Source organism: Passer domesticus, chromosome 7 (genome assembly GCF_036417665.1).
Source record: "Passer domesticus isolate bPasDom1 chromosome 7, bPasDom1.hap1, whole genome shotgun sequence".
NCBI lineage: Eukaryota > Metazoa > Chordata > Aves > Passeriformes > Passeridae > Passer > Passer domesticus.
In genome coordinates this window covers 60820241-60838638 of record NC_087480.1, presented here as the reverse complement: position 1 = coordinate 60838638, position 18398 = coordinate 60820241, and the positions used below count along the sequence as shown (strand labels likewise).

The window sequence follows — 18398 nt, the reverse complement described above, 5'->3', positions numbered from 1 at the left end:
CATTTCAATTTCTCCACCAAAAGATTCATTTCTACCTTCTTCCCCACAGGGACATCTTCAGCGCACAGTGGCAGAGGAGGAGCCACGGCCACGGTGAGATGTGAGGAGGGCATGACCTGCAGCTCATCTGAGAGCAGAAGGGCTGCAAACAGCCTCCAAACACTCAGTTTTTGGGGTAGAAATGTACTGAGCAAAGGAAAAACACAAAAGAAAACCAAATTGCCATTTTGTTGCTCAAACAGAAACAAATCCCAGCACCACTTCTCACAGAACAAGAAGTTCTGCTCAGATTTTACAACTCCATAATTTATCACCACATTCCTTCCAGCAGATTTTTATTTTAAATACGAGCTCCCCCCTAAAAAAAGCCACAATTAGGTTTTCAAAGATTCTTAATTTTCTTTTCCATGAGGTATTACTGTATTTCCTCGTCCTTGGAGAGTTTTATCTGGGATTACACACATGTACCAAAACACAGCTGTTCCACTTCTTGGCTCCTTTATTTTTTCCCAGAGAAAAACCTGCCTCTATCAGGCACCCAATTAGCTGCTCACTATCAAAAGGCTGCTCGGGCCTTTCATCTCCTTGAAAACTGGATTCAAGTGAGAGGGTGTCATGGAAACTGTGGCTGGGGTCATTTCCTGTTGCAGTTTTTCAGTCACCAAAAATAAAATAGCGATAACAATAATAGAAAGGTTTTTTGCTGATTAAAAAAAAAATGAGTATTTGTTATCCCAGCCTGCAAAGCAGTAGCTGTGAAAAGGAAAATTATATTATTTTTCATGAGAAATCTTCATCTGACAAAGTAGAAACTGATTTCAATTCCATGTTCAACACCCCCTTAAAAAACTGAAGATCACACGTGCAGAACACAAAACTTGCAGCAAATACGCAGTGAAATTAATAAAGAATTTAAAATTAAAAGCCCAGCTCACAGTGCTACCACAGACTGTTTCTCTAAGTATTTCACTGAGCAAATGGGATAGAAAATTACAGATAATTATATAGGAGATTCTAGCTAATGAGCTAAGGACAGCACTGAAAACTAAAACAGAAAAAAAAAGGGAAAGTTCATGAACCAGAGAGCTTTTTGGCATTAAGATGAGTCATAAATAGAGGTAATTAAGAATAAAAAAAAAAGAAAACTTCAGTCCTTTGCCAGATTTTCTTCTATTTTGATGAAAAAAAAGAGGGAGAGAAAAAAAATTTGCACACATTCCCAGAGAATGGACTTCTTAAACACAGAGTTAAGTGGGGGGATAACAGGGAAATACAAATAAATTCCTCTTAGAGAGGAATTAAATGACAGATCTGACTTCTGTGAGTGATCTTTGGTAGAGGAGCTTGAGGAATCCCTGGCACACACCCATTTCTGAGCACACCTAGGAAGGCCCTCACTTGGTTTTTCAGAAAACACCACAAGTTCACTTGGCAAGAAGGCCCTGAGTGCTTTGCCTCCAAAAGCTTCTTCCAGCTATTGAGGTGAAATTCCCCCTCAGCCCAAGGACAGCAATGCAGAACATCCTGGCTGATCCCGAGACAAGCAGTGTTCCAAGCCCCAGAGGAACGGAGCCCAGCCCTCTGCCTTTCACCCCGTTGCTGCTCCCCTGGCAGCGTTCCCAGCTGAATTCCCTCCCGACCCCTCTGAGGGCACCTGGGAGCAGCCCAGCCCTGGCTCCCACCCTCAGCCACAGCTCTGCCCTCGGAGGAGCTGCAGACGCTCAGCCCAAGGCACACACAACCCCCTTGGCTCTCCTGACACGATGGAATCCGCGGCGTGGAAAACCAGCAGCAAACGCACGGATGGAGGGAGACAGGCAGCCCAAGGCGAGGAGCACGGGGAGGTTCACTGTGGTATCCCCACGTCTGCCTGCAGCTGCCCAAGCAGCTCCCGCCTCTTCCTCACTGGGATGGTTTCAGGGGAACACACGAGCAGCGTTTGCACTCTGACCTTTCCCACCTGGGGCGGCTCAGGGTGGGCACAGCAGGAATTTCTCCATGGAAAGGGTGGTCAGCCTTGGCAGGGGCTGCCCAGGGAGGTCTGGCTGCTTGGTTGGACAACAGCAGGAATTTCTCCATGGAAAGGGTGGTCAGACCTTGGTCTGGCTGCTCAGGGTGGGCACAGCAGGAATTTCTCCATGGAAAGGGTGGTCGGCCTTGGCAGGGGCTGCCCAGGGAGGTCTGGCTGCTCAGGGTGGGCACAGCAGGAATTTCTCCGTGGAAAGGGTGGTCAGCCTCAGCAGGGGCTGCCCAGGGAGGTCTGGACAGCAGCAGGAATTTCTCCATGGAAAGGGTGGTCAGCCTTGGCAGGGGCTGCCCAGGGAGGTCTGGAGTCCCCATTCCTGGATGTGGCCCTGGGCTGGGGACAAGCACAGCTTGGACTCCATGATCTTGAAGGGCTTTTCCAACCTTAGTGATCCTGGGATGTGACCAAACTAGAAACCCTACTCCAATCACATCTGTCCAATTTATAATTTAATTAAATATCTGCATTTTCCTGCGTATGTTCCCCCACCATTTGGGGGTTTTTTGTTAATAATCTTCTCTCACTTCACCTTTAGTCAGCAATCTCCAGTGGATTTCCAAAAAGTTTTTGCAGGAGCAGAAACTCTCTCTGCTTGTGACCCCACGAAGTACCACGTGAATTAGCAACCACAAACAATTAGGATTTTTTTCTTTATCAAACAATCCAGGATTTTTTTTTGCTGAACTTTCCCTCTTTTTGTTAATGCAAAGTTAAATATATGTCCACTAAATTCTTGTTCTCATGAAGATTATTGCCAGGCCAAGCTGAACACATCCATGACCTTGCAGCCTTACTTTTTGAGGATGAAAGGTAAGGTTAGAAAAAGTTTTTTTACGAGCCACAGACAGGAAACAAAATGTAGCTGAGAGATTAAACAGAAGATGAAAGACAACATCAAATCTCAGCTGACAAAAATAACAAATAACAAGATATTCAATAAATCAAATGCTGTTGTGGTACGTGGCCCTTACAGACAAACCTGAGAAATGAAGGGACTGGGAAAAGCTGTCCCAGTGTCCCCAGGTGTGGGCATGCTGCCACTGCCACCACCCGGGTGTGATTCCCGGGAAGGTCACTGGGAATGCAAAGCCCAGCTGGGCCAGGGGGGCTGCAGAGCCCAGAGCCCTCCCCCACTGCCATCCTGCTCCCCATTATTCTCCACTCAAGCTGAAAGCCACAAGGGCTTCTCCTCGGCCCCGCAGTGTCAGGCAGACTTGGGAAGCTCGGCAGGAATTGCTGAGGGGTCCAGGGAGGCACAAAAGGCTCCTGCCACAAAGAGCCCTTTCATCTGGGCCCTGTGGCCATGAAACACGTCCTGCTAATGTGCATGCGCTTTATAAAGTGATTATAAAGTGAAGGCTCAGTCACTAACTCAACTGCACAATAAGATTTTTAAGTCTGACACTGGAAAACTGGGATTTGAAATGAGGAGCTGGGAATGCTGCACAGCTACTGAGTAACACTCAGGGCCTGGTAACCCAGCTGAACGTGGGTTTTGTATGTATTTTTGTATTTTTTAAGGCTTCCATTTCTTTGTTTGGCAACACTCAGGCACCTCACACTGCTCAGGAAAACATGGAAAAGAGGATTCAAGCCCTGACAGTGTTCCTGCACCAAACATGATGCTCTGAGGACACTGGAATCGCTGCTCTGGCAAGCTGGAAACAGAAAGTTAATAAATAAATAAATAAATAATATTTATTAAATAATAATAAATAAAATCATAAAATAAAATAAAATAATAAATAAATTAAATAAAATAATAATATTTATTAAATAATAGATCAGATCTTGCTGTTACACTATGGATCAGGATGAACTGGTGAGCAGCATCTCCTGAGATTTTGAATAACTAAGGTAGGAACAGACTCCTGCCAGCTCTGTGAGAGAGGATGTCATCTTCTGTCCACCAAAAGGAAAGAAACGTTTCTAAAAAAGTCATCTAAAAAAAAAAAATCTTTTCTTTCTACATCATCAAAGCAAAGGCAGAAGTCGAGGATCCTCCCCAGCATGGGTGTGGCTGTGAGGCAGCTTTGCATTCCAGCCTGTGCAAACCACAGCCTTGCTACAGCAAGGTTTCTGAATTTTAAATGTATTTTTAGACTTAGGGCCTGATGCTGACACCGGTTCTAACTTCGTTTCTGAGCAAGGATCCCAAAAAGGATCCCAAACAGGCTGTGAATCTATTTTCAGGATTAGAATGAAACGTCCTCTCCCAGCAGCAGCAGCTAAACTCCAGTCCAGCTCCTCATGGGACAAGGGTGGTGGAACTGCTGGGGTTTGTCATGCACACCAACACCAGGTGTGTGCTCCATCCAGCCACACCCCTGCAGGAACAGAGAATCCCAAACTGCTTGGGCTTGGAAGGGCCTTAAATCCCACCCAGAGCCACCCTGCCATGGCAGGGACACCTCCACTGTCCCAGGTGCTCCAGCCTGGCCTGGGCACTGCAGGGATCCAGGGCAGCCACAGCTGCTCTTGGCACCTGTGCCAGGGCCTCACAAGGAACAATTTCCTCCAAATATCCCAGCTAAACCTGCTCTCTTTCGGTTTCAAGCCATTCCTCTTTCTCCTATCACTCAATGCTCACATCAAAAGCCCCTCACGGATACCTTCCATCAAGCACAGAATTCCAGGGAATTTGGTGGCATCCTGTTATTTATTCCCTATTGGAATAATAAGAAGAATATATATAAAAATGTATATCTAATGTAGAATAAATGTAATAATTTATATAAAATAATACTGCATATAAAATAATAATATATTGAAATTATATATATATAATTTATATACATGATAATGTATATTAAAATAATAATGTATATAAAAATGATAATGCATATAAAAATAATGATGTATATTAAAATAATAATGTATATAAAGATAATGATGTATATAAAAATAATAATGTATATTAAAATAATACTGTTGGTGAGGTCCCTGCCACACCAGAGCTGCCACCAGGCCACCCCAGCTGTGCAGAGTGAACCAAGTGCCATGAGCAGGGAAGTGGCCTCCAGCACCCCCGTGGCACTGGGAAGCCAGGAGACAGGGAATGGCAAACGGGGAATGGCAGAAATGGCAGGAAACAAGGAAAGTAAGGCCAGGAAATGTGGAGAGACACGGGAAGGCAGCACAAGCCCAGCCCTGCTGCTCCTGGCCCTGCACTGGAGCTTGATGCAGGAGCTGCACAGGAAGCCCCTGTGCTTCCCACGGAGCCACAGTCTGGGATCCAAGCCCTGGACAAGAAGGGACAGATTTTGTAGCAGAGCTGCAGGAAGATGTGATCAATAAAAACAGGGAAGAGCCTGGAATGAGCCTGACCTACACAGTGTGCACCTGCACTGTACCTCAAGAACATTCCAAAGAATCCCAAATGAACGCCTTCCTTCACTAAATACCTGAATCACTATTATCCTTTCCCTGCTTGTTTTTCCTCCTCTCCATCCTGACTTTGCAGGCTCTGTGAAGGCACCACATGACACACACACCAAGCAGGTCTGGGTTTCCAACGAGCCTCCCCAGAGCAGCTCTGCATTCATTTCATCCCCACCCCACGCCTTCCCTTCCCAAAACAGCTGCTGCACCTTTGCTCCTCCTGGAGAAATCCACCATTCCCAGCCCTGAACACCGTGGTGATGGATGCTGGCTTTCATTTATTTTTGGAGGCTGAGGTTCTATTCTTGGAAAGGTAGGAAAAAGCAGCATTTCAAAGTCTGAGGTTGCAATTACCAGAATATACTTTTTAAAAAAATGTATTTCTAGACTTTCAGCCAACCACTTGCTGAATAAATACATAAATAATGAAGGGGGAGGCAAAATTCTATTTACGTGACATCACAGTGAATCGATGTTTAAAAATTCATGAGATTGAATTTCACACCAAATAAAAATAAACAACTGGTCATTTCTATTTCTATTAAACAAGTTATCTCCTATCATGGCTATGTTGGGGTTGCTTTAATTTTGGCTTTGCAGCCAGTAGTTTTAATGGAAACACACCATCACCAGAATGTCAGTATTTAAAATTTCAGAAACCAAACACAACTTTTGGAATAAAATTCTGTGTTCCCAGTGGTGAGCTCAGCACAACAGAGGTTCCTCTCTGCCAAGAGCAGCTGCATCATCAGTGAACTGAATTTAACAACTTCAAGACCATCAAGATCATCCATCAAAGCAGCTACTGAAATGATCTAGGGACTGTAAAATAGCAGCAGAATTCAAAAGGAAGAGCCAGAATAGGATCATTTATAATTATAGCTCCATTTCAGTCAAAAATAAGAAATTAAAGAGAAGATTTCTTGTTTTCCCCAACTGCACTAATGAGAAGCTTGCCTACTTAGTGCCACCAGGTCTGGGTTTGCACCTCCACCTTGGTGAAGCTCATCTGAAGCTAAAAAACTCTCAGAACTTCACATTTCCACCCTCCTCCTGCAGTGCATGTGAATATTATCTTTCTTCCATTTTTTAAATCAAAACCTCCTTCAAGGAAGACACAAGAGACTGTGTACCCAGAAATAAGATATTCTAATTTTAATCACCCAGATCAAAGGCAGAAATTTGCAGTTGAAAGCCAGCTGCCTGACCACAGCTGCCTACTGTGACAAACAAGCATCCTCAGTGCTCATTCCTGCCTGCTCCAGAAAGTGCAGTTTCCCTGTAAAATGCTGTGTGCAGCTGAACTCCACCAAAACAGACCAAGGGAATAAATCCCACAGCACACCTGGCAGTCCTGGACAGCCACCGGCAAAAGGAATCAAAGAGAATTCTGAAATTCATATTCCAGACAATTCCTTGGGCAAACAATGTGCCCAAGGAAGTCGAACTACCTGCAGCTGTAGCTTATTTAAATGAAATATCCTTTCATTGTTAAAACTGCTAAGTGCATTAACCTCAAATTAAAAGCATGTCTGTTTTTATCCTTCTGTCCTTCCATGCCACACAAAAACCCCGTCTCCAAAATGCTGCTTTGGTCCCTCTGGAATACACCTGTCCGTGAGGGCTTGACCAGATTGTTGCCAACTGGAAATAGAGACTAGAGAAAAAAAAAAAAAAGGCCTTTTTTCTTCCAGTAACAAAATATGAATTGCAATTTAGAATCCACAGAGTGGAAGTGGCTTTTCCTCCTCACTTCACGCTCCCTGCAATGATGGGAAATCCTGTTCTTTCTTATTCTCCCAATAGTCTTTATCAAAAGTCAGAAATCCCACGTGATTTCAACACTGGAGAAAAGAGGAAAAACAATCTGTTAATTCACTGACCACGAACAAGGCAATAAAAATCTCCTGGATGTGACCTCCTCCTGTACCCACCTCCCACCAGCAGCTGCCCCTGGGCTGGCTTGCAATGGACAGGCAGCCACTGAAAGCAAAACTTACTGTCTGGAAAATTTACTTCTGCTCCCACAGTTCCATAGCCACGCCAAGGAGTCCATTGTAGGCTATTCCCAAAAAGCCCTCCTGGCTTCCAGCACATCCAACCCCTCAGCAGCCCAAAACGCCTCACGTCACTCATTTTTCTCTTCCAGTACAAGACCATAATCCCAGTTCCCAGGCTTTGGGAAGCATCAGGAGCTGAGGCATCATCCCGTGCTGGAGCAATCCCACCTGGCACAGCTCCAGGAATGGTCCCTGGGCAGGAGCAGCTCTGCTGGCACCCACAGCTCTCCTCAGCTGCAGCACTGCATGGCCAGCTCCCAGTTTCTCATCCGTGTCAGGAGCAGGGAAGGACAAGGAATCACCACAGAGCTGATCCCTGTGCTCACACAGCTCCTGGGGAAAGTGCTCTGCTTTGGACAAACCCCAGACCTCGTGCTAACTCCCCACCCTTCCAGTGCCCAGTGCTGCTGTGACACTCCTGCCCCACACAGTTTGGGGCTCCTCTCTTTTCCAACAAATAAAAGCTCTCCTGGCTCTGCCTGTGCCCTCCCCAAGGGCTGGAAGTCCTTTCCAGCCCTGGCCCAGAGCCTGCTCCAGGCAAAGAGGCTCCCAGTGCAGCTATTGCTGGGAGCCCGTCCCCCCTCCCCAGCCCACCACCACAAACACCTCCCAGCTTTTGTCTGATCCGAGTCCCGAGGCGAAATGCAGCCCGAAAGGAAATGTTTCCAATTCTTCCTTTGCTGAAAGGGAGAGAAGCAGGGTCTGAGCAGGGTCATGGAGCACCTCAGCCCTCTGCTGTGGTACCACCACATCACCTCTGCCCAGCTGAACTCATCTCCACTTTGGTGTGAAATCCCCCAAAACCAGCACACAAACAGCCCTACCCGGGTGAACACACCAGAAATCCTGCTTAAGGCGTTCCAGCTCCCAGGAACTTTTATGGCAACTTCCAGATGTGTCTATTTTGAACGTTTTTTTTTTTTTTCCCCTGGCCTCATTCCCACCTGTGACAAGCCAAAGTAGAGCCAGAAATTCCTCCAGCATCGCAGGGATATGTGCAAAAGAAGGTCAAAACCGGACAGGGAGCGCTGGCTAGACAGTCCTGCAGACATGCTGAATGGAAAATTGCAGTTTTTTATCCAAAAGGTGGAAGGGGCTTCAAAGCAAACAGTCCAAGTTGTGCAAATCTGCGAGCTCAGAGGCCAACAGCTCCACGAAAAGCTGGTTTTATCAGCTGCTCCTGGCTGGGAAGCTGCTAAAGGGAGATGTAATAGTTTGCTTTTACTAATTATTGTAATTGTGCAAATATACTTTTGCAAAATCTCCTGGGAGACTCTCCCTGGAGGCAGTTGATAAAGTGACTCCATTAACACTTTTCCTGGGATTGCAAATGAGTGTTCCTGATTTGTGGCACCAGGATTGTTTCAAAAGTCAGCTCAGCTTTTCACTGCTAAAGCAGACACATAATTTCATCCAGATTTCTGCACAGGGTAAGAACACACAGAGCACAAGACTCAAGCAATAACTTGGCTTGTGTTTTATATCAGAAAAGGAAAATTTCCACAACAGACATTGCATAAGCAGTAGTGTTTTTACACTGTTTTTCATGGAAAAGAGAACACAAGGATATTCTTTCAGATTTTATCAAAACTGCATGGTATTGAACAACAACAAGCTACAGGAAAATGATGATTGAGGAATGCAGACTCTCTATATTTTTATAATTTATTCTGCATTAGATCTATTAATCAAAATCTCAGCAAAATTTCTGACATACAAAACGAAGATTGATGCATCAGATAAGTCTCTAAAATTGCAATTATTAAGTTATATTCTTCATCTACAGAAAAAAAAAATTAGAAAAAAAAAATTACTATTTCCCTATTCAGCTGCATCAAAATAAATCATTCCTGGGCCATTATCCAGCCCTTATCCAGGAAGCGTTGCCATTTCCAGGTTCACAGAGACCCAGGCTCAGGTAGCCCAAATCCCACTTCCATCTGTGGAGTGCCCCAACAATGGAAATAAACAAAACCTGGGGTACTTCCTTAGAGCTGGGCAGTTCCATACACGAGGGCACTGAACTGACAAGGCTCCCAGCATTTCTTGGCCAATTCCTCCCCAGACATTGACAAACAAAAAAAATCTGTTTATTCTCAATTCTCCCTTTTAAAACACAGATATAAAAGAAAAACTGGGAAACACACGCACAAGAAAACTTCCTATTTTTTTTCCAATTCAAACACATCTCGCCTCTCTGAAAGAAGAGAATTTCTCGATGTTTTTTACAACAAAAATTAGGGTTTTTTCTGCCCAGTGCCTGGCCAGGCTATGACAGCAGAGCAGCTTCTCAGGCACTCCAATAAAAAAAAAAAGTGCATTTCCCTGCGTGCCTTCCTGGTGTTATCAGCCCTGGCGCAGCCGAGATCCCCAATCCCTTCCCAGGATATTTGAATTCCTGCTGGCGCGGGGAGCGCGGGATCCTCGGGCACAGCTCATTATCTGCCAGCCCACCTTGCTGCTCCCCATCCCAACTTTTATCTGGCCGGGCCAGCCGCATTCCCGCTGTTTGAAGTGGAATGTCAGCCTCGGCTGATGCCACAGCACTGAGGATGCCCCGGCCCTTTGAAGAGACTCAAAGCTTAATTAAAAATTCAGATTTGGTCTGCCCTTCCAGCAGGACCTCTCGCTGTCTTTTGGAAATGTTTCATGGTAGGAAAATAAAGGAATATGTGTGGAAAAGGATAAAAAATTTGGGCTGTCAGAGAGCCTCGGATAAAGCTGCTGTAGCTGGATTCAAGCTAAGGCATAATCATGGAAAACAGATGAGGTTTTGCTCCACTGGTTTCTGCTCTGTAATTATTACTACAGCACACACTACTGCCAAATAATATTAAAATAACCCAAAAAGGTACAGTCGAACACTTAACAGCCTTCCTTACTTATGGGGTTTTTTGTATTTCAGCTTCAAAGATGAAAATAATAGGGAAGATAAATAAATAAGCAATTTTTTGTGCTGAGGGTGCACAAGGTGCAGGTTTCAGAGCTGGAGGACGTGGGGTTTTACAGCACTTGCTGTGCAAGTACCTCACAGTCAGCACAGATTTATTTATACAGAGCCATCAAGAGAAGCAGAGAAATGTGTGAAACCCCTGATTTCAGAGATGGAGGACCACTGTTCTGCCATTTAAACTGGTCTGCAGGACAGCTCAAAATGGGATTTATCTCTTCTAAGTAGTAAATCCATTAGCATAACCCAATTAGAAAAAATAAATAATGCTGTGTTCTGTCAGTGCTCATTTTCAAAAGGATTGAAAAAATGGACAGTTCTGGTGACTCCAACTCTCTGCCATTACCCAAAAATCTTCAAAGAATGTGGATTTTTCAGCCCATATAAACCCTTGGACATGTCTATGTCTCCGTGTTGTGCTTGCCTGAGCACAATCTGTTCTTCTTGAAAAACATATGGCCAGACAAGCTATTAGGGAGACAAATAAATAAATAATGTGCTTGCCAATCAGCCAGGAGAAGCCTGTACGAAGCTGTTATTTTACACATCACTGCATCACCTGATGTATTAATATATTATTGTTTGCACAGTACTAATATCAAGAATAAACAGGGAAAAAGTGACCAGCAAACTGTTTTTTCCTCAGATTCAAAATGCATTTTTTTAATTCCAGCCCCCAAATCAGTAGCAGACAATGAGAAAGGGCTGTGCTCCCTTCTCAGAGCAGGAGCTAAGGATTAAGATGGCAGAGCTGCCTTCACAAGTATTCGAGGCCCTCTGGGCCTACAACTTTTGTTACTGTCTGGCTGGAAACATCAACATGCATTTTGGGAGTTATAGAGGCATTTAATGCTTTTCATCTTCAAAGCATTTCTTATCCTTTCAACTCTGGCTGCAAGTATTATATCCCTGTTTTGGAGATGGAAACGTTACCTTGACCCACAATATCAAAAAATATTCCTCACCTCACCCAGAGCAGATTTAGAGGATTAAACCTCACCAAAACCAAACCAACCACTCGCAAAAGTTCTGATTTATTCTTTTCCTCCCAACTAAAGAATTTCAGTTGTTTTAACCAACAACCTCCCCTGTAATTTCAGCCAGGCCAGAGAAGCTGGGGTCAGATGAGCCAGGTAACAGCGGTGGTGAAACTCCACCCACAGACCAGGTCACGCCACAACCACCAATTTAGCTATAATTTTAGTAAAAGAAGGCTCTTAACTTTTAATTAGTGCTGAGTGCCAGCTCTGCCCAGGAGAATATATTACAGGACTGTCACACAAGCAGTCATTGACCGAGCTGCAAGCCATGCCATGGGATATTGGGAGTTTGCTGAGGAACGGCAAGAACACGGAGCTGGGAGTGCACACTGCCTCCCAAGGATGCAGCCTGCTGCCAGGAGCGTTCCCTGGAATGACAGGGATGCTGCCAACGTGCTCTGGCTGCCGAAAAACAAAGGAACAGTTACAGGTGACCGTGGTACAGCACAGCCCAAAATCCCTCTCCAGCACGCTCTGTCCCGCAGGAGGGAGAGGGAGGGAAGAGGTTGTGCTGAGGTTGTTTCTGCTTGATTTGGGAAATCACTCTGGGCAGAAACAAACAGATCACCTCTGCTGCTCAGGGCAAAAATTCCTGTAAAGATGTGAATGTACACACCACTCACGCCCCAGGATGTGGAAGAGAAGACACAGAATATTAAGATACAGCAACATCATTAGCTGGGGGTTTGGCAGAACTGTCAAACAGAGGGGGAACAATAATTAATCAGAGCAACAGAGGAAATCAGACAACTGATGAACTTTCAATATTTAACCACGCCTGGAGAAAGAACAGAGGCAGACACTCAGGAACTCACACACTGCAGAGCCCAGCACGTGTTCTCACTAAGGGAATCCCTGGTACAGTGCAAACATGCATATTCTAATTGGAAATTTAAATAAGAAACTCTTAAGCTGCTGCTCAACACATCCAGCAAATGATGCAACTCACGAGTTGTCACCTACACTACATGATCCTCAGCTGCTCTAGGCAGTACCATTCAAGGAATAAATTCATAAATGAAAGCGGAGCACTTGCACAAGGAAACAAAGCACTCCCAAAGGTAACAGTCAGACACTGCCCTCATGCAAGTCTCTGGAAATAGAAGGCAGTGGTGTGAGTGCCAAAATCAATTGTCACGCTGGTGTGCCACCAGGAGCCTCTCCCACCCTCAGTCTGCCTGGAGCTTCAGCCTCTCTTCCAGCTGTACCTCACTCCTCTCAACAATGCAAAATGATGTGATTTTACAAGAAACACTGAGTCCTCACTGCTGCAGGAGCAGTGCCATGAAGCACAGGTTGAAGGAGAAGGCACCACAGGAAGGAGACACCGTGCAGAGAAGGAGCTGGGTCACAGCACCGCCAGCACTCCCGCAGAAATCTGATTTATTTCACATCCCACGCTCATTACTCCCTGCCCCTTCTCACAGGCATTTAAGGCTCACAAATCCCATCCTTCTCCTCTTACCTCTTCCACTTGCTCCTCTGGTGTCTGCTCTGGAGACTCCAGCTCATCTGCCTTCCTGCACTTACGGAGGCTCTGTCCACACTTTCCTCCTTTGCCAGACTCAGAACACACCCAACCAACCTCTCACCTTGGCTCCACCGAAGCACTTCCACCTGCTCCCGCACTCATTGGATGCCTCCTCCCCACCTCCGGCTCAGACCGACCCTTCCTGCAGAGCCCTCTGGTGACACCACCCCCTGCCTCTCAGCAGGATGTGCAGATGTGGGAGCCACAGCTGGCAAGGGCCAGAGCGTGGGGAGAGCACGCCAGGGAAGCATTAAATCCTGCCACTTCCTCCCCTCTGCTTTATGAAGCGAAATAGAACTGGATATCAGCCCTTCCTCCCACCACCACAGCTTCCTCTCTCCAGTCCTGATTTGGGGCCTGTCACCCCCTAAACCAGGACAGCACCCTTGGATTTGTACCCACTTAAAGCACAGAAGTGTTCTCACTCTCCTTCCAAAAGCCCACACCTTTCTTTTGTCTTTTCTGCAGACACAACCTGTTTGCATCATCCCAAGCATCCCCACCGTGGCACCAGGTGCTCACCACCACTCCCCAAGAGCCCTGAACGAGCAGAAAAAATGGGGAATTCTGTGCCAGCTACACCCAGCCCTGCCTGAGCAGGCTTTGGAGATTTCAGCCCTAAAACCGAGTGAGAAGCACGGGCCGCAGCGACACATGTCATAACATTTTTTTATTCTACGGTAGGAGGTCAGCAAAAAAAGCTTCTAAAATCAGGGGAGGTTTGTTCCCACCGGTTTTTAATCTTAAACAGCTGTAACAATGTTCCAGGGGGGAGCAAAGGACAGGCTGGGCATTAGCGTGATGAGAGTTGAGACAGTCAAAATATGAAGCATATAAAAATAGAGCTGCGCATGAAAAGGGTTTCAGTTTAACTACCAGTTCCACCACATTAAATTACTTCGGGGCCTTAAATATCCAACTAATAGTAAACAGAATTTTAGCGTTATTTGCATCTCCGTGCACTGGCATCCAGACTGTTCCCGAGCTCGGATCATCGGTACAATTCTTGGAAAGAAAACCTGGCTCATCCTATGGTTCATTCTTGCAACAATGTATATTTTTATGAGCTGCTTTTCCAAATACAACACACGTTGAGATGATCGTATTATATTTTTTTTTTACGCCAGAAACGGATTTAGCAACGCAATTATATTGCCTTAATTTGCATTAACAGAGACTCCACCAAAGCAAAGGATTACGCTTATGTCTTTTGAGGGGAAATATACACATGCGTATGCACGGCAGAAAGAAAAAATAAAAAGGGACTTCCTTGAATTCAGTACATCAATAATGTACCTTGTTAAGTGAAGTCATTTAAATCCGCGTCTTCTCAGCATCAAGGACAAGAGACAGCTCAGTGTTTGCCCGGACAAAACGAGCCCTAGGAGGCCGCGCAGCACAATGATGGTCCAGAGGTGAGAGAATGCAGCCAGTTTAGAGAAGATAAAAGGCCATTTGGATAGAGACCCCCGCTGATCCTATGAAAGTGTCTCCTTTTCAATTTGGGAGGCTTTTAAAACTGCATTTGCTACTGACCATACCTTCCCCTGAAAGGCGCCTGGGATCCGATTTCACTTTTTCCCCCCTCCAGGGAGGGTCGGCAGCCGCCGGCTGTACCGCAGGTACCCGCGCTCCCCGCAAGCCCCCCGGCCCCTGGCCGAGCACCCCGCAAACAACACACAGCCCCGGCACCGAGCACAGCCTCCCCCGAAAGCAGCATCCGGACAAACTCCGGGCCGGGAACCATCGCTCCCCCGATCGCCCCGCGGCTCCTGCCCGCGGGATGCTCGGCCGGGACCGGCTCCTCCCCGAGCCCCCCGCCCGGAGCTGCCCCGGGCTCAGCCCCGAGCCCGGGCTCGCACCCCTCCGCGACCGCGGGAGGCGGTTTGGGCTACTCATATTCTGTAAATCGCAAATAAAACAAGAAACTGACCGTGCCCCGCCGCTACGGCCCCGCTCGCCTTCGGGAGGGAGGCACGGCGGGGAAGCGGGGCCGGAGAGCCGGGGCTGAGGGGAGCGGGGAGAGCCGGGGCTGAGGGACCGGGGAGAGCCGGGGCTGAGGGACCGGGGAGAGCCGGGGCTGAGGGAGCGGGGCTGAGAGACCGGGGAGAGCCGGGGCTGAGGGGAGCGGGGAGAGCCGGGGCTGAGGGGAGCGGGGAGAGCCGGGGCTGAGGGGAACAGGGCTGAGGGAGCGGGGAGAGCCGGGGCTGAGGGGAACAGGGCTGAGGGAGCGGGGAGAGCCGGGGCTGAGGGGAACAGGGCTGAGGGACCGGGGGAAGCCGGGGCTGAGGGGAGCCGAGGCTGAGGGACCGGGGAGAGCCGGGGCTGAGGGGAACAGGGCCGGGGGAAGCCGGCCAGCCCGCGCTGGGGGGGAGGGAAAGTTTGCGAAGAAGAAAAGAACCGATAGAAGAAAGAAAGAAAGGAATGGAGAGAGAAAGGGCAAGGCAGGAATCGGGAAGAACGTGTGGAGGAGGGAAGGGAAGGAAGGAAGGAGGGAAAACCAGGCGAGGCGCGGGCCGGGCCGGGCCGTACCTGCATGGTGACGACCCTCAGCTCCTCGGTGGCGAGTTTCCTCATCTGGCTGGCCAGGACTTGCGCCTCGTCCAGGATGGAGAACTCCGCCTCGGCGGCGCCCAGCGCGCACAGCAGCGCCAGGCACAGGAGGCCGAGCGGCCCCCGGTCCCGCCGGGCAGGGGCAGCGGCGTTGCGGGGCTGCAGCCGCCCGCCGCCCCGCGCCATGCTGGGGGAGCGCCGGCCGCGGGCCGCGCTCAGCGCCGCGGGCCGCCCGCCATGCAGGGGACGGCGGCGGGCGCTGCCCCGCGCCCGGCTCCGCGCTCACGGCGCTCGGCGGGCCCCGGCGCTGGAGAGACACGGAGAGACGCAAACTGCGGCGCGGAGCGGGAGCGGGAGCGGCGGCGGGGCCGAGCGGAGGCGCCGCGGGCAGGGGGAGGCGTCTGGGGCTGCGGGCGGGGGCCGGGCCGGGCCCCCCGCGCCAGCCCCGCCCCGGAGGCCGCCGTGCCCCCGGACCGGGGCGGCTCCGAGCGGCCGGCAGCGCCTTCCGACGAGCCGCCGCTCTGCCTGCTTTGATTCTTTAAAATATTTTTAAACTCTCTTAAAACTTTTTTTCCCCCCCCTCCCCTTTTATTTTATTTATTTTGTTTTATCAGTGTTCAGCGTCTGCTTTCGCAGCCCCGAGCACCAAGCCATCCGTCCCCGAGCACGGCCCCGCCCGGCGCGGCCTCGTGTGGAGCAGCGAGCCTCGGGGGAATGTTTGTAGCGCAACTGACACGGGCAATAAACAAATAAATGAATGGGAGGAACGGCGGCAAACACACAGCTGCGCTCCCTGGGAGAGCGACACGGATAAGGCGACAGCCGAGATACCTGGAGGAACATCTCCTTGGGGGCAGGGAATGAAAGAATCGTTGAATGGTTTGGGTCGAAGGTCTTTAAATCCCACCCAGTGCCACCCCTGCCATGGCAGGGACACCTCTCACTGTCCCAGCCCCAGTGTCCAGCCTGGCCTTGGGCACTGCCAGGGATCCAGGGGCAGCCACAGCTGCTCTGGGCACCCTCCCAGTGAAGAATTTATTCCTGATTTCCAATCTAAACCTAATCCCCTTCAATTAAAAGACATTCCCCCCTTGTCCTATCACTGTGCCCTTGTAAAAAGCTGTGTTGATGCCATGTGCACAAGCACACGACAAGCCCTGCCTCCAGTGACCTGTAGCAGCATATCAAAATCTAGGATCACAGAATAAGTAAATGGGAAAAGACATCCAAGAGCATCAAATCCAGCACCACTAAGCCATGTCCCCAGGTGCCACCTCCACTCCTCACCGTCAGGAACCAAGCTGCAGCATCAGGTTGTGTTAGAAAAACTCGAACAAGGAATAAATTTTGGACCTGGAGGTACTGCCCAGCAATCAACAAGCCCAAGAGGCCAAACGCCAGGCCCACACAAAACACACACCCTCCAGATTTACTCTTCAGTAATTAACACTTAATAATTGTGCAGGTGTAGATAATGTTTAAATAAATCTGGCCTGCAGAGACACAAAGGCTTCAATAACCCACATGCACAGGTACATTTCTAAGAGTCCTACCAGAGCCACTTGTGTCCTGTAGCAGTAAATTCCAGGAGTTAGCAATTCATCCAAGCATTCATACAACGTATTATTTACTATAACCATATCCTACTGCCTTGAAATGTGGTTTCGATCTGCTTTAATGGTTGATTTTTTTGACTTCTCCCAGGTGCTGGTGCCCACAGGAATTCCTCATCCCACGTTGTCAAGGATGGGAGCTGAGAGCTGAAAGTTGCTTCTCCCAGCAGCACCTGCTGGCATCTCTGAGGGACATCAGCAAAACTCTCTTTCATTTGATTTTAATAAATGAAATATAATTCTTCCTATGCAAAAGCTGCATCAGCTTATCCTTGCCTTTTGTTCATTTAGGTGATTTATGAGCCTAATATTATTTATATTTATACTTACATGTATTTATATTTTGTGTATTTTTAGTCAGGATTCCTGAGAATCCTGGTTTAGCCAAAGCAATCCAAACCCAAAGCATGCCCCTCAAAGGTGCCCTAATTGTTACCTTGTATTTCCATTGCTGAAGCAGTCTTTGCTACATGGAAGTCAAGGATATTTTCTTTCCATCATGCTGAAGCTTCTGCACTTCTGCTGCAAAATCTTCCCTGGGTCCAAGTGAGAGGCAAAACTCAGCCAAGTTCATTCTTAGCAGTGGTCATTTTCATATTATATTTTACTTTATTTTATTAGATTCACCAGTGTAGGACACAAAGGTTTAGCCAAGTGGTTTTTCAATATCCTGGCTAAACCACATTTTAAAAATTTTTATTTTATTTCTAATATAGCTGCATGTTTGAAAGCTTCATATCTGAACTTTGTTACATAATTAATTATCAAATCAAGGTCGCAGCCGGAGCTCAGTCAGTAGCCAGCTGCATTTGGAGCTCCAAGGATTTCCAAGTCATCCCATTCCTGCACCCCATCACAGGGTAAAGGCTACAAATAGAGTTTTTTGTACTAAACTAACCCCAGGAAACGAATGAGGCAATTGTCCTTGGGCTTCCAAAGCCCCAGGATGCTGCTGGTGGCGAGGGAACCGCCTGAACAGGTTCCACATTTTCCTGCACAACCAAAACTCACTGACTGCAGAGCCCTGGAGGCAGAGCTGGGCTCCTCCTGGAGTTCCCATGTGCTCCTTTCCTGCCTCCTCTGCCTCCCTGGAGCAGCAATCCACAGAGCAGGGAGTTGTTCCAGGATGTGGGAACCAGCCCCGACGCAGAATTCCAGGGATCCACCACTGGGGTGTTTCTAAACCAGCTGGGCTCGTGCTCACTCAGTGCCACATGACAAAATGCTGAGGGAAAGAGAGGAAA

The 18398-nt window shown here is 48.0% G+C and overlaps 1 protein-coding gene and 1 long non-coding RNA gene across 3 annotated transcripts in view; both read right to left on the bottom strand.

Moving 5' to 3' along the window:
• The window catches only part of CACHD1 (cache domain containing 1), an 89526-nt gene extending 73612 nt beyond the window's left edge, over positions 1 to 15914 (bottom strand). The window contains exon 1 of the mRNA XM_064429135.1: positions 15521 to 15914. Coding sequence (XP_064285205.1) covers positions 15521 to 15727 — 207 coding nt within the window. The 5' untranslated portion in view covers positions 15728 to 15914. The remainder of the gene's footprint in view (positions 1 to 15520) is intronic.
• A 2397-nt stretch (positions 15915 to 18311) lies between these two features.
• Positions 18312 to 18398, bottom strand: part of LOC135304164 (uncharacterized) — a 28854-nt gene continuing 28767 nt past the window's right edge. For both annotated transcript variants that reach the window (XR_010365611.1, XR_010365610.1), the window contains one exon: positions 18312 to 18379. This is a non-coding gene — a long non-coding RNA (uncharacterized LOC135304164). The remainder of the gene's footprint in view (positions 18380 to 18398) is intronic.